The sequence below is a fragment of the Grammomys surdaster genome, unplaced genomic scaffold (assembly GCF_004785775.1).
Source record: "Grammomys surdaster isolate TR1022 unplaced genomic scaffold, NIH_TR_1.0 100, whole genome shotgun sequence".
NCBI classification, from domain to species: Eukaryota; Metazoa; Chordata; class Mammalia; order Rodentia; family Muridae; genus Grammomys; species Grammomys surdaster.
Genome location: NW_021604579.1, coordinates 7,386,814 through 7,406,383, shown reverse-complemented (window position 1 = coordinate 7,406,383; position 19,570 = coordinate 7,386,814). Strand labels below are relative to the sequence as shown.

The 19,570-nt window shown below is 37.2% G+C and overlaps 1 protein-coding gene across 3 annotated transcripts in view; it reads left to right on the top strand.

The window, feature by feature from the left end:
* Spata6 (spermatogenesis associated 6) overlaps nt 1-18,788 on the top strand; it is an 84,968-nt gene extending 66,180 nt beyond the window's left edge. For 2 of the 3 annotated variants that reach the window (XM_028786729.1, XM_028786746.1), the window contains 2 exons: nt 12,755-12,846; nt 15,522-18,784. In XM_028786729.1, coding sequence (XP_028642562.1) covers nt 12,755-12,846; nt 15,522-15,702 — 273 coding nt within the window. In that variant the 3' untranslated portion in view covers nt 15,703-18,784. Of the gene's footprint in view, nt 1-12,754; nt 12,847-15,521 lie in introns of all 3 variants that reach the window. The other variant, XM_028786738.1, reaches the window with a different exon arrangement.
* Nucleotides 18,789-19,570: the final 782 nt, after the last annotated feature.

Sequence of the window (19,570 nt, the reverse complement as noted above, 5' to 3'; positions counted from 1 at the left end):
CTGAATACACCAGAACTAGAGCTACAGATGGTTGTAAGCCACAGTTTGGGTTCTGGGAACTGAACTAGGCCTCCCTGGGAGAGAAGCAAGTGCTTTTAACTGGAGCCATGTCTCCAGCTACATTTTGATGTTGTCTTAATCAAAACCCTAGCTTACTTTTAAAACCCAAAGATTGGAGAGCAGATTCTAAAAGACACATAGAAAGCAAAGGAACTTCTAAAATGAGAAGGATTAATGAGATGGCTCAGCGAGTAGAGGGGCTTGCTGCCAAACCTGACAACCAGAGTTTGATCCCTGGGAACTTACGTAGCTGAGGGGAAGAAACTTAATTATTAAGAGTTGTCCTTTGACTTCCATCACATGTGTATCCATGGACACATGTACATACAGATGCATAGGCACACATAATGCAATAGATAAATAATATAATGAAAAAATATTTTTAAAGAATCTCCTGTATGTATACAATGAAATGTGATCATATCTATCTCTTATTTCACCCTCTAACTCCTCCCACATGTCTGCAATACAACTCTCTCTATCCTCATTTCTACTCCTAAAAATAATAACAAGCACCTCCAATAAGTCCACATATCTGTGTACTGTGCACTGGAGCATTGGAAATCTACCAGTGGCTACATCTTCAGAAAACAATGATTCTTCCTTCCCCAACAACTATCCACTACCTCTGGATAGTATCCACTGTACTCTGACAGGAGCAAAGCTGGAAAGCTCTCCAACCAGCCATAACAGTCAAGGACAGTTTAGCATTCTCTAAGCTACAGACCTATCAAATGAGTAGAATGGACTAGAGACTCCACAGATTGACCTACATAGATGCTGTAGCTGGTAAGCGAGGAAGGTGTAAAGTCAATTAAGAGAGTCCCTGGGAGCTTTTGTCTCTTCTCCTCAGTGTTGAGATGACAAGTGTACTACCATTCCTGGCATTAGTTAGATTGGTGCTAAGGGGTTAAAATTGTGTCCTCTGGCTTTCAAAGCAGACACTCCATTGACTCAACTGTCTACAGAGCTAACACTTTGTATTATTGTCTTGTGAACAAATGGTTCTGTATGAAAGCAAACCAAAAACCCAGCAACAATGACAAAAAATTCTTTTGATCCATAATTCACAACAGAACAAGAAATCTTATGTATTACAAGAATTTTTAAGGAAAGCACAGAAGAAAACTTGAACAATTTAAATTTGGTGAAGAATTTTTTTTGACATGCCACAACCCATACTAGACAAAAACAAATTAAATTGGATCTTATAAAATGTATATGTTTTCCTCATGAAAGGCACTGGTAGAAGAATGGAAAGCCTTACTCTGGGTGAAAATATTTTCAATGTGGGGTTAAGAGGAAGAGTTGGGACTAGCCAAAGTTCACATCACAAGTGATTATCATGTTCTCTTCAGTGTCATGTGATGTGAAAGGTTCTTCTCTGTGATGTTGTCTACCTTAGTCTGATGGGAAAACATAAGACAAATCTGAGCTGAAAGGATGTCTTTAAAACATGCAAGCACTGGGCTAGAGAGATGAATCAGAAGTTAAAGGGTAGGCTCACAAGCAAAACTATAAAATATACACTCATCCAAATTACCAAGTTATTGGTCACAGATTAGAGAAGACTGAGGATGATTGATGGATGCTACATGGTATTCTGTTCTCTAACAGCAGAGGGGTATTGTTGAGAAGACCAGAGATCCAAATATAGCTGGCAGCTAATGTAAAAGTATTGTACTGAGGAGAGTCAGTTTTGTTTAGTGTATCCTGGTTTTTTCAGATATTCACGTTAAGAGACTCTCAATGAAACGGGTATTTCTGTGTATTGTTCTGTACTGTCTTTGCAACTTTTAAAATTACAATTACCTTCTAAAATTTAAAAGGTAAAACATTATTGATTTTCATTTCAGCCCTCTCAGTTTTAACAGAAGTTGCTGTGATTCCAGGTTTCCTTCCCCTTACAGGCCCTGTGTGTAGTTTTTGTTGGCTCAGTATGGAACACACTTCCTTGTACTGGGCAGGATTTCAGCTTTAGTGCCTTCTCTCACTCTCCAGTTTCCAGTGGTGATCATGGAGGGGGCACTAAGGCTTAGCTTTGCACCCATGGAGTCTCACTGGAACTTGATTCTCAGGTCTTTATTTTGTCTGTCTAGCATAGGGGATTGCCAAACTCCTGCTGATTTCTCTGTCCTCCAGCAGTAGACCTATCAAACAAAACATAGAGTCTTGGCATTTGTTCTGTGCTCAAAATCCACAGACGGTCCAAGAGGAAAGCCAGGTGGTACATTAGTTCATCTCTTTGGGGTTATCTTTTCTGGAGAGTCTTATAACTGCAATTATAGTTATTTGAGCAGCCTTTTGATGCTTTTAAATAGCAGAAGAATTAATATAATCATTCTACTCTGTCCTATTCAGAAATAGGAGACTTTTACTCTACTTTTTAAAATTAACTTAGTTTTGTATTTGCTTCTGGTTTGACTTTCTGGATATAAGATACTGCTTCTCATGCTAGCCACTAATTTCAATACAGTCCACCAGCAAATGGAGCACAAACTAATAATTACCCAACATTTCCTGCCTGTGTTCACTCATATAGCACCCTTTCCCTGAGTAGCTGTGTGCTCTTCCCAGCATTGTGCAAAGCTTAGAGGCTTTTAGAAAATCAAATTTTCTTCCTGTACAGTGTTTTTAATAAACCACTGAATGAATATGAAACAGAAAAAAAGAAAACAGTGTGCTACAACATGCAATTAAGTGTATGAATACAAAGCATAAGCATGACTTACTCTCAGAGAAAATGTAAAACTGGCATATAGGAACAATAACATTTATTAGAGATTAGGCCCGTGTATACATTAGTCTATTTTTTCCTTACAATAATCTTGAAAATTAAGTGTTATTATGAAATAAGTAGTATTTCAAAGACGAGGAAGCGACATTGAGAAAGACTAAGTGACATATAAGGCTTTATAAGGTTTCATAGCCACTACAGATGCCTTTAACCAGGATTCGAGTCCAGGTAACATCCTTGACCTTAACCACTCCACTCTACAGTGATGAATACTAAGGACATCCTTATACACATAAGCCCAGAGATGTGTCAAGCTTAAGCATGTAAGAGCCATAGATATGTACATATTAAAAAATAAGTCAGTGTGAACACACCAGACATGGCTGCTGACATACTTGCTGTATCATCACACACACACACACACACACACACACACACATAAATATATATATATATATATATATATATATATATATATATATATATTTATATGTTGAAATTAACTTTGTAATAGTGAGTGGGAAGTTGGTTTAGGACAAGAATAAGAGTTTGGAATGAGACTTACCAAAGTAATGTGATGGAGGAGAAGAATCAGTCCAAAAGTGTGTATGATTTGCCAGGAAATATTGTAGTTTAGATTTGATAGTTTGAAAGTTAAATCTGTTTAGTTAGAATTTTTTGAATTGCCACTTTATGCCAGATACAAATCTAAGTGACATTTTATGCAGGGTTTGGAACAGACTTTTGTCAAATATATTTGTATAATTTTCTCATAGATGTTGCGAGTGTTTATATATTTAGCAAGCTTACAAGGATAGCTATATAATAAGCATTTAATAAATAAATCTTGTTCTTTAAAATCATGTAACTCCTAACTGGGCTTCCCGTGCTCCATAAACTCAGAGGCCCTCTAAAGGCCAAGCATTGTGAAGTAGGATGATCCCCAGGTGGAGCAAACCCTGCCATTACCTCTGCATTCTCATCTAGCACCCTTGCCCTCTCCCTAATACACACAGAGACAGCCTGAAGTAGATGCTAAAAGAGATAAACCTGGGGCTAGAGCGTTAGCTCAGTGGCTAAGAGTACTTGTTGATCTTAAGGGTGACCTGGCTTCAGGTCCTGGCACCCACATCATGTCTCACAACTATTTGTAACTCCGGGGGAACCCAACACCCTCATTCGACCTCCAAGGGCACTAAGCACTCATAGCATACATACTCTTACACACAAGATAAAATAAATTTTTAAATGAGATAGAAAGCCAAAGTAATAGGCAAATCAGCAGAAGATCCACAAGGTTTTCTGCTAAACCTGAGCCTTCAAGGCAGGAGCTAATGCCTAAAAAGGCCCTGTAGAGAAGGGAGAAGTGGTTCCTGAAGAAAACAACAAACTTTCCAAACACAGAAATTCGAAAACAAAAGGCACAGAGAGCTGGGAGCTGCAGATGCCAAGGGGGAAGGTACAGATTTCATAGCTTAACTCATGCACGATCCAGATTGAAATACCATTTTACAAAGTTATCTAAAGATGCAGAATTTGGCTTTGTAAAGCTTTTAGCACACAGGACACTTCATTGTTTCGGGAGGATGGTGCATGTATCACTAAGAGTGTCTCTTGAGCCTGCCCAATGTGGGGAAAAATGCCTTTTTCTGGTTGTTTTTGAAGACTCGCAGAAGGGACTTCTGTGACACACATGGCCACCAAGGTACAGAATGCCTTGTGTGGGAAAGCCCAATTCATTTTTATTTCCTCTTCCTCTTCTACCATCAACATAGATTTAAGTCTCTTGAAAACAGGGCACTGTTTGGACCTGACTCCCAAAAGCACCCTGGACTTTTCAGTGGCATCATAACATGTTTGCCAAGGTACTTTATTTTTGTTTATTTTCAGTGGCACTGTATTTGCTTTTCTAGTTATCACAGTGTCTGACCATGGGCTTGTCCCATTAAGATGATGATCATTAGCTGACCAGATCACGCAGTGTGAAGACAATGCATGAACAGTTTTCCTAAAGCCCCACCCCTACCTCTCTGAGTTAGAAGCATAAGAAACTTTAGCATAGTTTAGTTCTTTCATCTGCTTATCCACTCATACCTAGTACCTGACTCCTCTGTTGTCATTCTTATGGGCTACCCTAGACTAAATCACATGATTAGAATATCCTAATCACTCTGTGAAAGGATATAAAAAGATACTTAGAGGCTTTTTTTGGTGGTGGTGAGGCGCTTAACTAAAGGCACGTCTCTGGGCCTTCTGTCATTATGTCCATAGCATATCTTTTTTACTTTAAATTATTCCTCTTAATGAAGCTATTTCCAAGTTTTTGGTCTTTGTTGTATTTTATTTTGGTTGTGCTTATTGATGTTTTGCCTGGATGTAAGTCTGTGCACATGCCTGGTGCCCCTGGATGCCAGAAGAGGGCATTGGATCTACTGGACCTGGAGTTGGAGACAGTTAGGAGCCACTGTGTAGGTGGTGGGGATCAAACCTGAGTCCTCTAGAAGAGCAGCAGATGTTCTTTAACTGCCAGGCCTCCTCTTTCTCCTTGAAGACATCATGTTGTCTCTAAAATGATGTCCTGTCTCGTTTAATGCTCTCTCACCTCAGGAGTGATCGTGGTGTCCAGTGTTGTCCTCTCTCCTAATACAACTTATTCCTGAAAAGTCATTTTGTGTGAGCTACTTCCCACAACTAACCAACCTTTGCCTTCTCTCACACTTCTAACAGACCAGATTTTGCATATTAACACCTCCAGACCTGACTAGTAAGTTTTCTTTCTCCGTGTGTGACTTGTTGATGAGATATTGTCTTTCAGCTATTGATTCTATTAATGTGCAAATGAGTGCTACTCTGGCCAAGGTAGGAACCTCTTCAGGTTGTCTCTCAAGTCTTTTATCCTTGACCCAAAAAGCTCATGGGGACCATTTCCTTATTCATTTCTCAAGGGCACGACAGATGGTTGGAACTGTGGTATGACATCTAAGTCCTCACTAATTTTATTATTAAAATGTTCTCAGGGCAAAATACCAAGTTATCACCAAAGATAAAATTATTGAGAATAACTCGTTTTCTTATACATGCTTTCCACATTTTTCCATGCTCCACTTTCCCACAATTTTGATAGTCTGTATTTTTCAGAGTATGATCTATAAGATCCTTAGACACTCCCCTTTATAATCTTCATTAGGGTGCTGAGTGTAAATATTTGGCCACATTGATTTTTATTTTGGTGTCTTCTCCAGTCATTTTATTTGCCTAAAGTGTTAACAGATTGCTATAGATGGACTCACTGGGCAGTGTTTGTGAGTTTTGGTATTTTATCTGTAGCTTTTATGCTATTAATTTAGGTGATTATACAGTTCCTAGGTTACTTTTAAAATACATGATTATCTCCACAGAGAATTTCTATTAAATTCACTGAAGAAAAAAAGCATTCTCAAACTTTGTGATCTTAGATTGTGCTGTTTCTTACTGAGGCTTGTTACAAGGTTTTATTATATATTTTAATTTTTGTGAATATGTTTATAGTTCTTTGTAATCTTTTCTGCTTTCTGCCCTTTGAATTATTTTTTGGGAACTTCTGTGACATATATGTTGGGTCTAATTTTCACATATGCTACGTAGTTTTTGCCAACTTAACACAAAACCTAGAGTTATCCAGGAAGGGAGAATCTCAGCAGAGACATTGCCTCCATCAATTTGGCCTGGACATGTCTGTGAGGCATTTTTTTGATGGCTGATGTAGGAAGGCCCAGCCTAATGTGGGCATGTGAGCTCCTTGGCTTCTGTCAATGGATAGACTGTAATGTGGACACCAAATAAACACTTTTTTCCCCAAGTTGTTTGTAGTCAGTGTTGTATCACAGCAGCAGAGAAGCAAGCTGGGCACAGACTGATAGCAGAGGATGGGATTAGCTGTAATGGATGTGCCCATGTGGGGCTTTTGCCTTGGAATATTTTGTGGGAGGAAGGTAGAGGATTTTAAAGAGTTAGACTCAAAAATCCAGTCAGTGCCCCAAGCATAGTCAGCTGTTAGATTATTTGGAAGATAATGCAGAGGGAACTGGAGGCCTGGATCTTTAAGAGAGAATCTTCTGAGCTGTTCATGTGATATTTTTGACCATGAATCTGAAGAACTAAAAATCTTTGTTCCACTGGGACAATTGATGCTACTTAGCTTGGGCTAAATAATAATCAGCTGTGACTAATTAATAAGGGAACAGCATCATCGATGTGAAATTTCTAGGAAATTTCCCCCAGAATTCAGCACACAGAACTTGTGGTCCATAGGGGATTTAGGCTGCATCTCCTCGAGCTGACAGTTGAACTTGGCACATCATTTGTAAGAGTCTCCCACATGATACAGGTTTAGAAGGCATGAAGGGATCTGGGAGAGCAGCTGCTCCTTGACACTCCTGGCAGGGTCAGTGCCCCTACTGAGAGGCCAGAAGACCATCAGTGAAGATGCAGTGCAGCTGCAATGCCGACCTCAGGATTGGAAGGATGTTACCTAGCTTTTTGTTTGCTGTCTTTTCCTCTCTTAACAACTCATGGTCTTTCTTTCTGAAATTATTTCTTCTAACCTTTTTATGCCTCGTGCATACTTAGTAACCACTCTACCACTTACATTTTTATCAATACTTTTCTGAAGTTTCAGAAACAAAATATAATTTAATTTGTAAAATGTGAGGCCTGTAATTTTTTTAATCATTTTTTTCTCCCAAAATACACAGCATAATTTCTGGAATATCTTGGTTTTCTTTCTCTTCCTATTTGCATAGAATTTTTAATCTTATTTCATCCTATTTCTCTGTTTAATTTGGATTCTGTTCCCAGGTGTTATTTTACTGTGTGGTTTTATGAAGAATGAAAATTTTGCCTGTTAGTTTTGAGAGTTAATAGATCCCAGGTGGCTTTAGCTCCTGTGGAATTTCCTGTGACTCTCTGTGCTCACTGTTGGAAAAGTTGGAAACATCTGCTTTTGGTGGCTGCCCAGAAGCTGAGGCACTGAGCTTCTGAGATGTTTGAAGTCATCAGGTGGATGCCACCTGATTTTCCCCTGCCAGCCCCTTCACAATGTGTCTGCACTAACCTCTTTTGTTAATTAAGGTGCTATGCTAACAGATTGTCTTGTCATTGTATGTGTTTTCCATGGAGTTTTGGTACTGCTATTTGGATAGCTTAAATGTGTTACCTCCTTGGTATGATTTTACTCCTTTGTGCAATAGAATGAATATTAACACAATGGACAATATGTAAAACAGCATCCAGATTAGTTGCAATATTATTGGTGCCCCCAGTTACCCTGGGTAGTACCTTAGGCCCTTTCCACCAAACACCAAAATATTCTAATATGTGACGGTATCTAGATTAGTTTGAGATGGCTTTGAACATTCAAAATTATGATTTCATGTCTAGTTTCTTTAGCTGATCGTTGTGTGTATTATTATACACACATGTCTACACTCTTTTTCAATGTTCATAGATCCAGCAAATTATGCTTCCAAGCAAATTCTTGGGATCTAGATATGTTCATTCATTTATATGCCATCTATGGGCACAATAGCAGAATTAATAATTGACCTTTTACAAAGGATACCCCAGTCAGTCTACTGTATTTGTAATTTGACACTAATGCTTATGTACTGCTACACGCAGTGTGTTTTGTTGTGCATGCAGAGTTTTGATGTGCACATACTAGATTGAAATATAACTAAGAAGGAGTTGTTGAGGGACAAGAAATTTGGATATTCATGTGTTAAATACAATGTGTGTATATATATATATATATTTGTATATACTGTACATTCATATGTATAAATATACACACAACTTTATATTTGGAGAAATGAGAAAAGGCAGAGGAGAAGAGAGGGGGAAGGAGGGATCTTGAGAATGAGAAGAACTTTACGTGAACCTCATTTATGTTTCACAAACACCTAATATACCTAACTTCTAAAGATTATTGTATAAAAGAATTTAAGTACTTTAAAAATTTTGACCCCTATTTTGATTTGACCCATTTTACAAGGACTGTGGAATTTTCTGTTTGTGAAGTCTTTGCTGACACTCAAATAATTTGAATCTTGAAACATTTTGAATTTTGGATTAGTAATATGCCTTTTAATTCTGAATTCTTGATTTTCTTATCCATGTTGTAAAAGCTGAGATTAGGTGCTAAGCCGGCTCAGCATGTTCAACCAGGGCTTATTTAGGATTCTAGTCTATTATTTCTTCAATCATGCCTTGTAAGAATACCATCATTTCTTACTTTTTGGATGTTGAACTATATTTTTAGATCATTTGATTCTGTCTCACAGGCTTCTTAAACTTTCTTTTTTAAGTTTTAGTGTTATTTTAGTATTTTGCCTTCATATCTGTCTGTGTACCACTGTATGCCTGGTGCCTGCTGAGGTCAGAATGGGGTGTCAGACTACCAGGAACTAGAGTTTCAGACACGTGTGAGCCACCTGTGCATCCTGGGAACTGAACCTTGGTCCTCTGGAAGAGCAGCATTCTCTTTTAACTGCTGACCCATCTTGAGCTCTGGACTTTTGTATTTATCGTTCTGCTTGCTTTTATTATAGCTATTTATTTTGTAATTCTGATTTTTGCTGATTCCAATGTGCTGTTACTCTTCCCTGCTAAGTTGATTATTTCAGTAGCTATGTTTTTAATTATAAATCCTTTTATTCATCTTCCTGAACTCATATTTGAAATTTGCATTTTTGTCTTTTTTTTTTTTACTTTTTTTAGGAGTAATGGTATCTTGGCACTACGTGTCCTGTTTATTTTTAGTTCTGAATATGTTTAAGAAGTTTTTGATTTTCTTCATGAAGACAGGGTTTTGTTTTCTCTTTTAGGCAGGTAGCATTAAGATCTAATAATTCTGATCCCAAAAGGACTTGGTTTCAGGCTATATAGAGTTTTGATTAATTCCATTTTGTCCTTAGGGTCCTGATCAATCCCCGTGCATCTCTCACTTATGGCATTAGCCCCCACTTTAAATTATAACCATTAGGCCTTTCTTTCTTGTTTGTGGGAGGTGATAAATTGACATTTGACCATTAGAGAGAACTATGGACCCAGGGGATACTTGACTCTGGAGAACAGAAGGTTTAGTTCTTTACATCTCATGCTAAGAAGTTATTTTCATAGCGATGTTTCAGTTAGTGTTGTCCTGCATATGTGATGATGGGCCATAGAAAGTACAACATCACCTGATAATGCCATACCTACCTTACTTTAAATATATACAGTAAAATAAACCTATGATGAATTTTTTCAAGATAATGCTAAGCGACACATGGCATATTTGAGTCTCCCCTGTCTCTGTTGATTGTGACACCTTTTGCATGACTAGTTCAATGTTTTCTACCTTTTCTATTCAGCAGTTGCTGCTATGACTGAGATCAGCTTCTGACTGCTCTCAGAAGGCAGGTGTCCTTAGATGCATGCTCCTTGCAAATAGTCAGGTATTAGTTCAACATCCTTTTGAGAACTTTAGTGCTCATCTGCTTTCTATCTGGTAAATGTTTCTTTTAGGTACCATGATTATAGGGCATGTTTTCTTTGATTCCAGACATTTTGGTGGTCTGCTTAACTTCAGAAGCCAGCAAATATCTTGACAATTTTTATATGTTTGAGGACTTTCTAGGCTTCAATTTTAATCCTCTCTGTTTATGGGTTTCTTAAAACATTATGCTTATTTCTCCATCTGTAGGAATTAGTATTTTTTTCATGGCCAGGGCTGGACTTTTAGCCTGACTAGTAGTGTCTATAGTACATAAACCATTTCAATGGGGACACTAAAGTGTCTACACTACTGCAAGGGTTTGTTTCTTGTGTCCACAGTGCTTCTCAGCCTCTAAACAATGTAAAATTGTAGGGGACTGCACTCTGCTTTCCAGATGTTTTCATTTAGCTTAATTCCCTGATGTCTCAGGAAGCTTTGAGAGTACATTATAAGGTGCTATAGAATATAAATGTTGTCTTCTACCTTGTTCAATCATTAAGAAAACCTTTGCAATTTTTTTATTCCTTTTCATTGACCTTTTTTCAAATGTTAGCTGTTCAAACTCAGCCTCTAGTCCATACACAAATTTTAAAATGCTTCAGGAAAAAGAGAGGTATGCACGGTAGGTCCATTTTTGAAAGGATTGCCTCTCAAATAGCTTAGTATCTGTCTTCTTCATTGGTTTTGCTTCTAACATCCTAAAAATTATTTATTTTTTTCAGCTTTCCTAGTTTGCAACAGAAGTAGATATCTACTATAAATTATCCTTTTAACCCCTAAACAATTTCTATATATTTTTTAATAGGGGATTTATGTCTCTTTGTGTTTTTTCCTATTGCTATCATACATTATCATTAACTTACTGTCTGGAATTGATCATTTTATCTTTCTGTAGATTAGAGGTCTAACAAGGACCATACCTGGATACATTCTAAGTAACTGTTTTATACCTATCTCCCTTCCCCCATTTCAGTTATAGGTGCTCTATGTACAAGTGGCCTTTCTGAGCACACTTTCTAGTCAGATGCTCTGGATGTGCGTATATACATGAAATGATTATTTCTATTTGTATTCTGATCAGTAATACAATCTGTTTTGTTTCTTGGGCCAGTATTCCCCATCATGCCATCCTTGATCCAGATGGGCAGTGCTCTGCATGAGTGGGGTTAGCAAAGGGTGTTTATTCTACTCATAACAGCCCTCCCACTTATTTCTTCTCTTGTCTGTCTTTCTAACATGACTGGATGGAAGTTAAGAAAAAGACTCAATGGAAAGCTTGAAAACAAATGATTAAATATTTATCATTTAGGCACTAACTAAAAGAAAACTAACTTAACTTTTAATAGTAGACAAAAATGTTAGAGTCATAATGGCAAGACCTTAAACGCTTGGCAACCAAAATTATATGTAGATTTTTCAAACTGTTTTAACTTGCTTGTTTATTATTCATTGGGTTTTTGTTGTTGTTGTTGTTGTTGTTGTTGTTGTTTTTGTGCCTCCCCCCTTCCCCACTGGTTTTTAGACAATATGTTTTCTTACCTGAAGTGGATGGGCCCTTCCTCTATCAGTGCTGTTCCCTGTGGGTTTCTATTAACTGTTTTCTTTACTGTTCATGTTGACCAAGGAGTGAGAGGTGATGGCTAAGGTTAGACCAGAACTTACTAAGAAAGTATAGGAAACACACATGTGAATTTACTGCAACAGTGCAGCTTACAAAACTAGCTCTGATGACCTTGTTTTCAATACCCTTAAGTTAAGAACTTAGAACTATATATGAACTTTGGCTATATATGCTTATTCCAATTAACTCACATTTCAGTTTTTTCTTTGGTTTATTATTTTGGTTTATTATTATCAGTAAATCATTTCTTTTGCAAATCATGGATGCATGCTTGCATCTGTGTAATTTTCTCAAGTATTAGTATTTATGTCTCAGAAGGTAAAAGTTTATATAAAATATTTATAGCTTTATTAATTTACCCATCTTGTTACATCCACTACCATTTATTCTATATTCATAAAGTATTTACTGAATGTCCAGTCTTCCCTAACTAGTACTAACCAAATTATAATGTGCTCTTTTGAAACATGTATATCAATAACTATACACATTGAGCAGGTTATGTTTAGGATTATGTATGCATATACATACTTGCATGTAGCAATTATTAATCAAAAAGAGGCTGTTTTGAAAGAGAACAAGTATGGGTATGTGGGAGAATGTGGAGGAAGGAAAAAGAAGAAGAAATGATGTGATTTTATTATAATCTTAAAATGTTATTGAGAAATAATGCATTTTCAAGAGTTTGTTTCTTTCCTCAGATGTCCAAGCACTTGATTCAGTCTCTTATAGAAAGGCAGAAGAGACACATTTACCACAGATTCATTACTACTATGTTGGAAGCAATGAGAAAGTTAATGGAAATCTTTTCATTTTTCAGGAAGAGAGAGACCCAGAGAAAGAAGACGAACTGGAACTGAAAAGAAGTCTTTTATATAGAGACTCATCCTATGACAGTGACCCTGAATATAGGTATGGACTTGCTTCTCTGTGTGGAGATCTTTTTCATAGCTAGCATAAAAATGACCCATTTCTCCTGTTTTCTAGATTTAAATTTTATTTTCTTAATTAAAAGTATGTATGTCTGTATGTGGATATGTGTATGTGAGGGCAGATGCCTTTGGAGTTTGGAGACATGGGATCTCCCTGGAGCTGTAGTTTCAGGTGGCTGTGAGGCACCCAACATTGGTTCTGGGAACTAAGCTTGGATCCTGCAAGAGCAGTATTCACTCTTAACTGGTGAGCCATCTCTCCAGCCCAGTTATATCTTTTCACTACCGAAGCTTTCCAATAAAAATACATTTAAGGGCTAGGGAGATGGCCTGGTAAAATGCATGCAGTGCAGGCGTGAGGACCTGTGTTTTCACTCCTTAGTGCCCATGCTGAGGGCAGAAAACAGAAGCAGCTGTGTGCTTGTGTTTGCTATCCCAGTACTGTAGAAGCCGAGGCAGACGATCCCTAGGGCCTGGGATTGACTTGGTTGTGTGGCTGAATTAATGAACTCCAGATTCAGTGACAGACCTGGTCTCCAAAAATAAGGTAGGAAATAATTGAGAAAGATTCCACACATTGACTTTTGCCTCTATACACACATGTTCATCCATTTGCACACATGTATACACACACACACACACACACTCAAATACCCAACTTGTGATGATTCAATTCCTCCTGTTTAGGATTTATTTGACTGACAACCATATTCATATATTTCATGATACATTCATCATAAACTAAAAAAGAGTTTTTATAAATTTTAGACAAGTAAATCTTTTTTTTAAAAAAAAAAGAGCAGAGAAAATCTGCTCTTTTAAAATTTCAGGGATATTAGAAATAAAATATTTTTGAAAGATTATACTAGAAAATTTTATTGTGAAATTTCTGTGCCAATGGCTATAAGATGTATAATTAAAAACTATGAATCATGGGTAGTTGCATTCATCATTACTGCTATACCATGGAATACTGTCTGAGTTTTTTTATCATGAAATTCCTTAGGGATTGTGCTCCACGAAATATAATTAATTTCTTTCTAGCTGAAGTTTGCACCAAAATGTTTTTAAAAATCAATTCAGTTCACAATTTATTAGAGATTCTAGACTGCCTCAAAGTAAATAATATTATGTTTAGGATTGTGATTTTGTGATTGCACCTCTTCATAGACTTCGTATTAAGACTCACTTTGATCAGAGCTGTATTTCACAATTAGGACTATTACTTATTTTTGTTTTAAATTTTTGAGAATTTTATATATATATATAATGTGTTAATGTGTTTTGGACAAATCTACCCTCATTCTCTTCCCTCCCATTCCCCATCCCTCACTTGCACTAAAAATTATATAATATATATGAGCCTTTTTGTTAGGTAATCATAGTTACTTAGAGTTGAGGTAACAGCCCATATCCTGTCCCCAAATCAGCATTTTACAGCTCTCCTCCCTGGGTTCCAACTCTTATATTTTTTCTGCCTCCACACCTGTGATATTCACTGTGCCTTGAATGGTGGCTTTGGGGAGGGGGTTGTTTGATATAATTACCATGCACAGCTAAGCACTCAAAGTTACTTATACTCAGTACTTTGACTAGTTATCACTCTGCATTAACCAGTATGCACTGCCAAAGGAAATTTCTCTGACCAATGCTTAGAACAACAGTAATCTATAAGCATAAACATTTGGAAGGCAGTTTGACAATGCAACTAGATAGCAAGACAATAATGGTAGGTTCCCCTAGGGCCTGTGGCCTTCATGGTTAAGAACTTTTACTAGGTTTGTAGTACCAGGCATAAAATTATTCTCGTGGAAAGGGACCTCATCTAATCAGAAAGCAGTTAGTTGCATCTATAACCATCATGCCCCTTTGTACCAGTGAGTACATCTTAGCCTGCAGGTTGGTATTGTAGCATTCAGTGTCCAGTGCTGGGTGAGGCCTTGGTGTCTTCTCCCCCGGCATCCTGCATAGTACCTTATGTATACACGCTAGCCATTAGGGAGTTTCTTAGTCAGCTGAGATGGGTTTATTGATATCCTGAATCTTACTATCCTGTTATGGTGTTATGAGATTGCTGGGCACAAAGAAAAGTATTTAACTCAATGCATCATATCACTTCTTTGTTCCAAGTAAATGCTATACCATGTACTTTGTATGTATTCTCTTGAATTGTACAATTATGTATGAATGTAATTAAGGGGGAAGAAACTACAAAGTTAATACCTGAAGGTTTCTGAGCGTACAGAGAATTCCAGCTTTAGAAGTTCTGTCCTTATACAGACCATACCACTTTATCTGTGCTCTTTTCATTTTCCTTTTTACTACAAGGTCTCTCCATCTAGATCAGGCTGGCCTTGAATTTAGAGACCTGCCTGCCTCTATCTTCCAAGTTCTGGGATTAAAATGTGTGCTGCTCTGACTGGATTCTGTGTTGTTTTTACCTTGCTTTTAACTCTTAACACAGGTTTTTTATTTTATTCTACATAGTTTCATATTAACAGTTTAGCTTTCCCTTATAGAAAGCCAATCTTGAAAAGCAAAGCCTCAATGTGTTTTGTATCACATATCCATACTCAGTAAATGTTTGAACTCATAGTAGTGTCTCTAACTTCATTTCACCATTTTAACCTTTTTCAAAAAACAATCTTTTCTCAGCTCCTTCCAGCGGCCGCGTGGCTCTTTCCATTTGGATGATGGCGAATGCTGGTCCAACAGAGCAGCCTCTTGTAAAGGGAAATCCCACCGACCCGTCTTTGAGAACAGCATGGACAAGATGTACAGGAACTTATACAAAAAAGCCTGTAGTTCTGTTTCTCATACACAGGAAAGCTTCTGAGACCATCTACCATAAACTGTATAAGCGTCCATGTCAACTTCTCAATGAAAGTGTTTGATGTGATCTGTATTTGTATGCCTTTCTTTAAAACAGATGTTCACTGAGTAACAGACTTGAACCCAGCATATTTCAAGTGGTAAATTATCACAGTCAAGCCTTTATTACAGAAGAATGTGCTGTTTCCAATGTCAAACCTCTACAATATAGTCACAACTTCCAATTTGTGACAAGGCTATCCTGCCACATGTGCTCCTCTCACCACTGACAAACTGAATAGGTTCTTTTTAGAATGTTCTTTCATTTTTATTCACTTTTAACTTTCCACCTCCTTGGCTGGTTATCTTATCTGGGAAATATTTAATTAATATCAGCTTCCTGTTCTCAGTAACGAGCAAAAAGATGTTCTCTGCAGAAACAAATTTTAAGAATTTAAACCTGTTCTAACAAATATTATTTCCTTTTTCCCCTTAGAAGAGGCTATTGTATTTCTTAGATCCTGAAAGCTAGCTTTCTTTGTAAAGCTCACATATGCATTCACTCCTTCTCTAGAAGACCAGCTGAGGTGCCTGAATGACTAACGCTAGATTCATTCACAAGGAGAGACCATGAATTGACCCCAATGTAGCTAATATTTTAGTGTTGAATTATTTGCAATATTTTCTTCTAGGAAAATACACTTTGATGCAAACAGAATAAATGAAGCAGCCTGTGTTAGTAAGCATGTAGTAACTAAAAATAAATAATTGGAAATAAAAGAATTATATTGTAACTTTACCTCTGGTATTTTCATAGGTATCACATGACCCAGGAAACTAGCATCCACACTTTAAAAGGGGACCTGGAGGGATGAAAATAACTCAGTAGCTGTCTTTTAGTAAACACTCATAAACTTAGTGATGGATTGATAAAATACATGTTTCGTTTCCTACCTGTTTTCATGAAGCCAGTTGCACTTTGAAAGGGCAAAGAAATTGATTAGTGTTGAACCAGAGTGAAGGGAGGTAAAGTGGAAATAAGAGAAGTGAGGCTCTGCCGGAAGTCTGAGGAGCTGACTACAAGGCAGTGTTTTCTCCTTGACTCTACCACTTGTTAATTCAACTTTTTTTTTTATTTAAAAAGAAAATAAAAACTTGGACTCACTCTTTGTTTAAATCTGAGATTAAAGTATGACATACCTTTATGTTATGTCATAATATAACTCTTAAACATGTCAAGGCATCTCAGTCTGGCAATCTGTACTATATCAAAAAAGAGCATCATGGGCAAGCACATGCATCTAGGCTTCCGTCTCACCTCTGCCCTTTCCTAGCTGAGTCTCTTGAATTCTGTTCTTAGTTTCCCTAGCTGCTGTAGGAAGAATGTAGAATAGCTCCCAAACCATGTCTTGTGGGTGAGAACCAAAATTCTATGAAATGGGTATAGGAACATAGATCTATTTTATTTCTCATGTCTGCTTGCTACACACACACACACACACACACACACACACACACACACATTGGGAATAGAGGGTGCTGCAGATGTGGGAACAGCACTTGTAAACTCACCCTTGGAATAGGTTCCCACATTTACAGGGAGCCTTATATGTTAGAAGCTTTAGTGCCCATGGTGTGCTCTAGCAGAAATTCGGATGCTCAGTTGATGTTCCTTAATCATTTAGTAAGTTAACTCAGCATTTTCTAACCTAAGAACATTTGTTATAGCCAGCACTCCTTAGTCTGCTGTTCTGTACCACATTTCCAAATGCCATTCTCAGATGTGTTTGGACATAGGCTAACAAAATGTTGCAGTGTGTGAGCACTGAGTTCCCTGTCATAGGTTATATTATGATTTGCACAACATGTTTCTAAAGGTTAACATGAATAATGATCTTTTTAAAATCCATGTTGGGAGACTAGAGAGATCAGTTGGTAGAGTGCTTGCCATGTGAGCAGGAGGACAGAGTTGAGATCCCTGGCATGATGCAAAAGCTGGGTGCAGCAGTGTTCCTCTATAATCCCAGTGCTGGGGAGGGAAGACCCCTCAAGCTCATTGGCCAGGTAATACAGCTGAATCAGTAAGCTATAGGTTCAATGAAACACTGTGGCTCAAAAGCTAAGTTGGATAGTAACTCAAGAAGATACTTAATGAATGGTGGCTTCTGACCTTGACACATATGAACAAACACACACAGGCATGAACATATACAATCCATAATCTGAGTGGAAATTGATGTCTTTTACTTTAGGGAAAAAAGCTAAAACTTAATTCATTTAAAATTAATCTTTGGCTAAGCATGGTGACACACACTTATAATCCCTGTACTTAGTAGACAGAAGCAGGAGGATAGCTGTCAGTTCAAAGACATCCTGGTCTATATTGTGAGTGTCAGGCCATCCAGGCCTACACAGTGATACTTTGTCTTAAACATGAAAAAAAAAAGTTTGATGAAAAGGAAAAAATTCATTTAAAAATTTTTCTATTTTATTGAAATACCCAAATAAATAAGCCCTTGCTGCCTTTGGGATGACTATTAGATATGAGGAGAACAGGCAAAGGTAATGCTCCAAAGGAAGCTTGAGAAACTAGTGTTCTGGAAGGTGTTTGCTGTGAGATGAAACTGGCATCTCTATGAAGGACAAGAGAAAATTCCTAGGTATGTAGCATCTTTGATGATTGTCTGTCTGCCTGTCCCCATTCCCTGGGGAAAAGATGGTTCATTATTACATGGCTATGGGTTCTTAAGTTGTATCATGTTTTTAGAGGAATGTCTTTAGGGACAGATAGTATTTTATCATTTATAGAACTTTAAAATAATTAGGCTTAATTTGAGGAAAAATAGACTTTTTTGGTGATCAAATCTTTTTTATTATTGTATTTATTTATACTTCAAATGTTACCCCCTTCCCAGCCCTTTCTCTTTAATGTATTTTTTCCCATTTAAAGTTAAAAGTGGAGAGGGGAGACATAGGAAGATCACTGTGTTTAAGGCTAGTCTAGGGAACAGAGTGAGATCCTATCTCAAAAAAACATAACCCCAGGAAATTTAGGAAAGAAATTGTTAAAGTCAATGAAGAAATAAAATTCCTGGTTATAATTTCAAGTTATATATTCTTACTCGTTTGATTTTTCAGACATATATGGTGATGAAGGGATTAATTTAAAATAGTTGTCAACTCTCTGTAGTTGTTAATGTGAATGATCAGGAAATCCCTGCAGGAAAGTTGCACTCTGACTTCAGATAAACAATCAGGAGTAAATACAGAGGTCTGGTAATGTACTTAATTATTAACAATAGAGTTATTGAGATGTAGCCTTTTGAAATATAAAGTTCAGTAGTTTTTACACTGTTCCTTGAGCTGTACTACCATAACCACTAAATTCAGATATTTTATCAGCCCAGAACAATTCCTGTATGTGAGTAGTAACCACTTCCCACTTCCCTTTGCCCTCAACTCTTGGAAAGCACTAATCAATCAATCTCTCTCTCTCTCTCTCTCTCTCTCTCTCTCTCTCTCTCTCTCTCTCTCTCTCCCCGTTTCACTGCTTCATCTACATTCTTCATGTAACTGGAATTATACTAAGTGTGATTTGCCTTGTTTGTGTTCTTTCAAATAACATGACGTTTTCAAGGTCTGTCCATGTGTGTGTAAGTTGTTTCAGTATGTATTCCTTTTTACTACTAAGTAATCCAATCGGGGCCAGTTTTTTGTTTGTTCCTTTTCTTGATTGACAGCTAAGTTTTTCCACTTCTGATGTATTTTGAATATGTATATGTTTTTGTAGGTATGTGGTTTCATACATTTTGTTAGATATATCCTTAGGATTTGAATTGCTGTCATGTGGATACCAGTGCCACCATGTTGTACAATCACCTACCTCTTTAGAG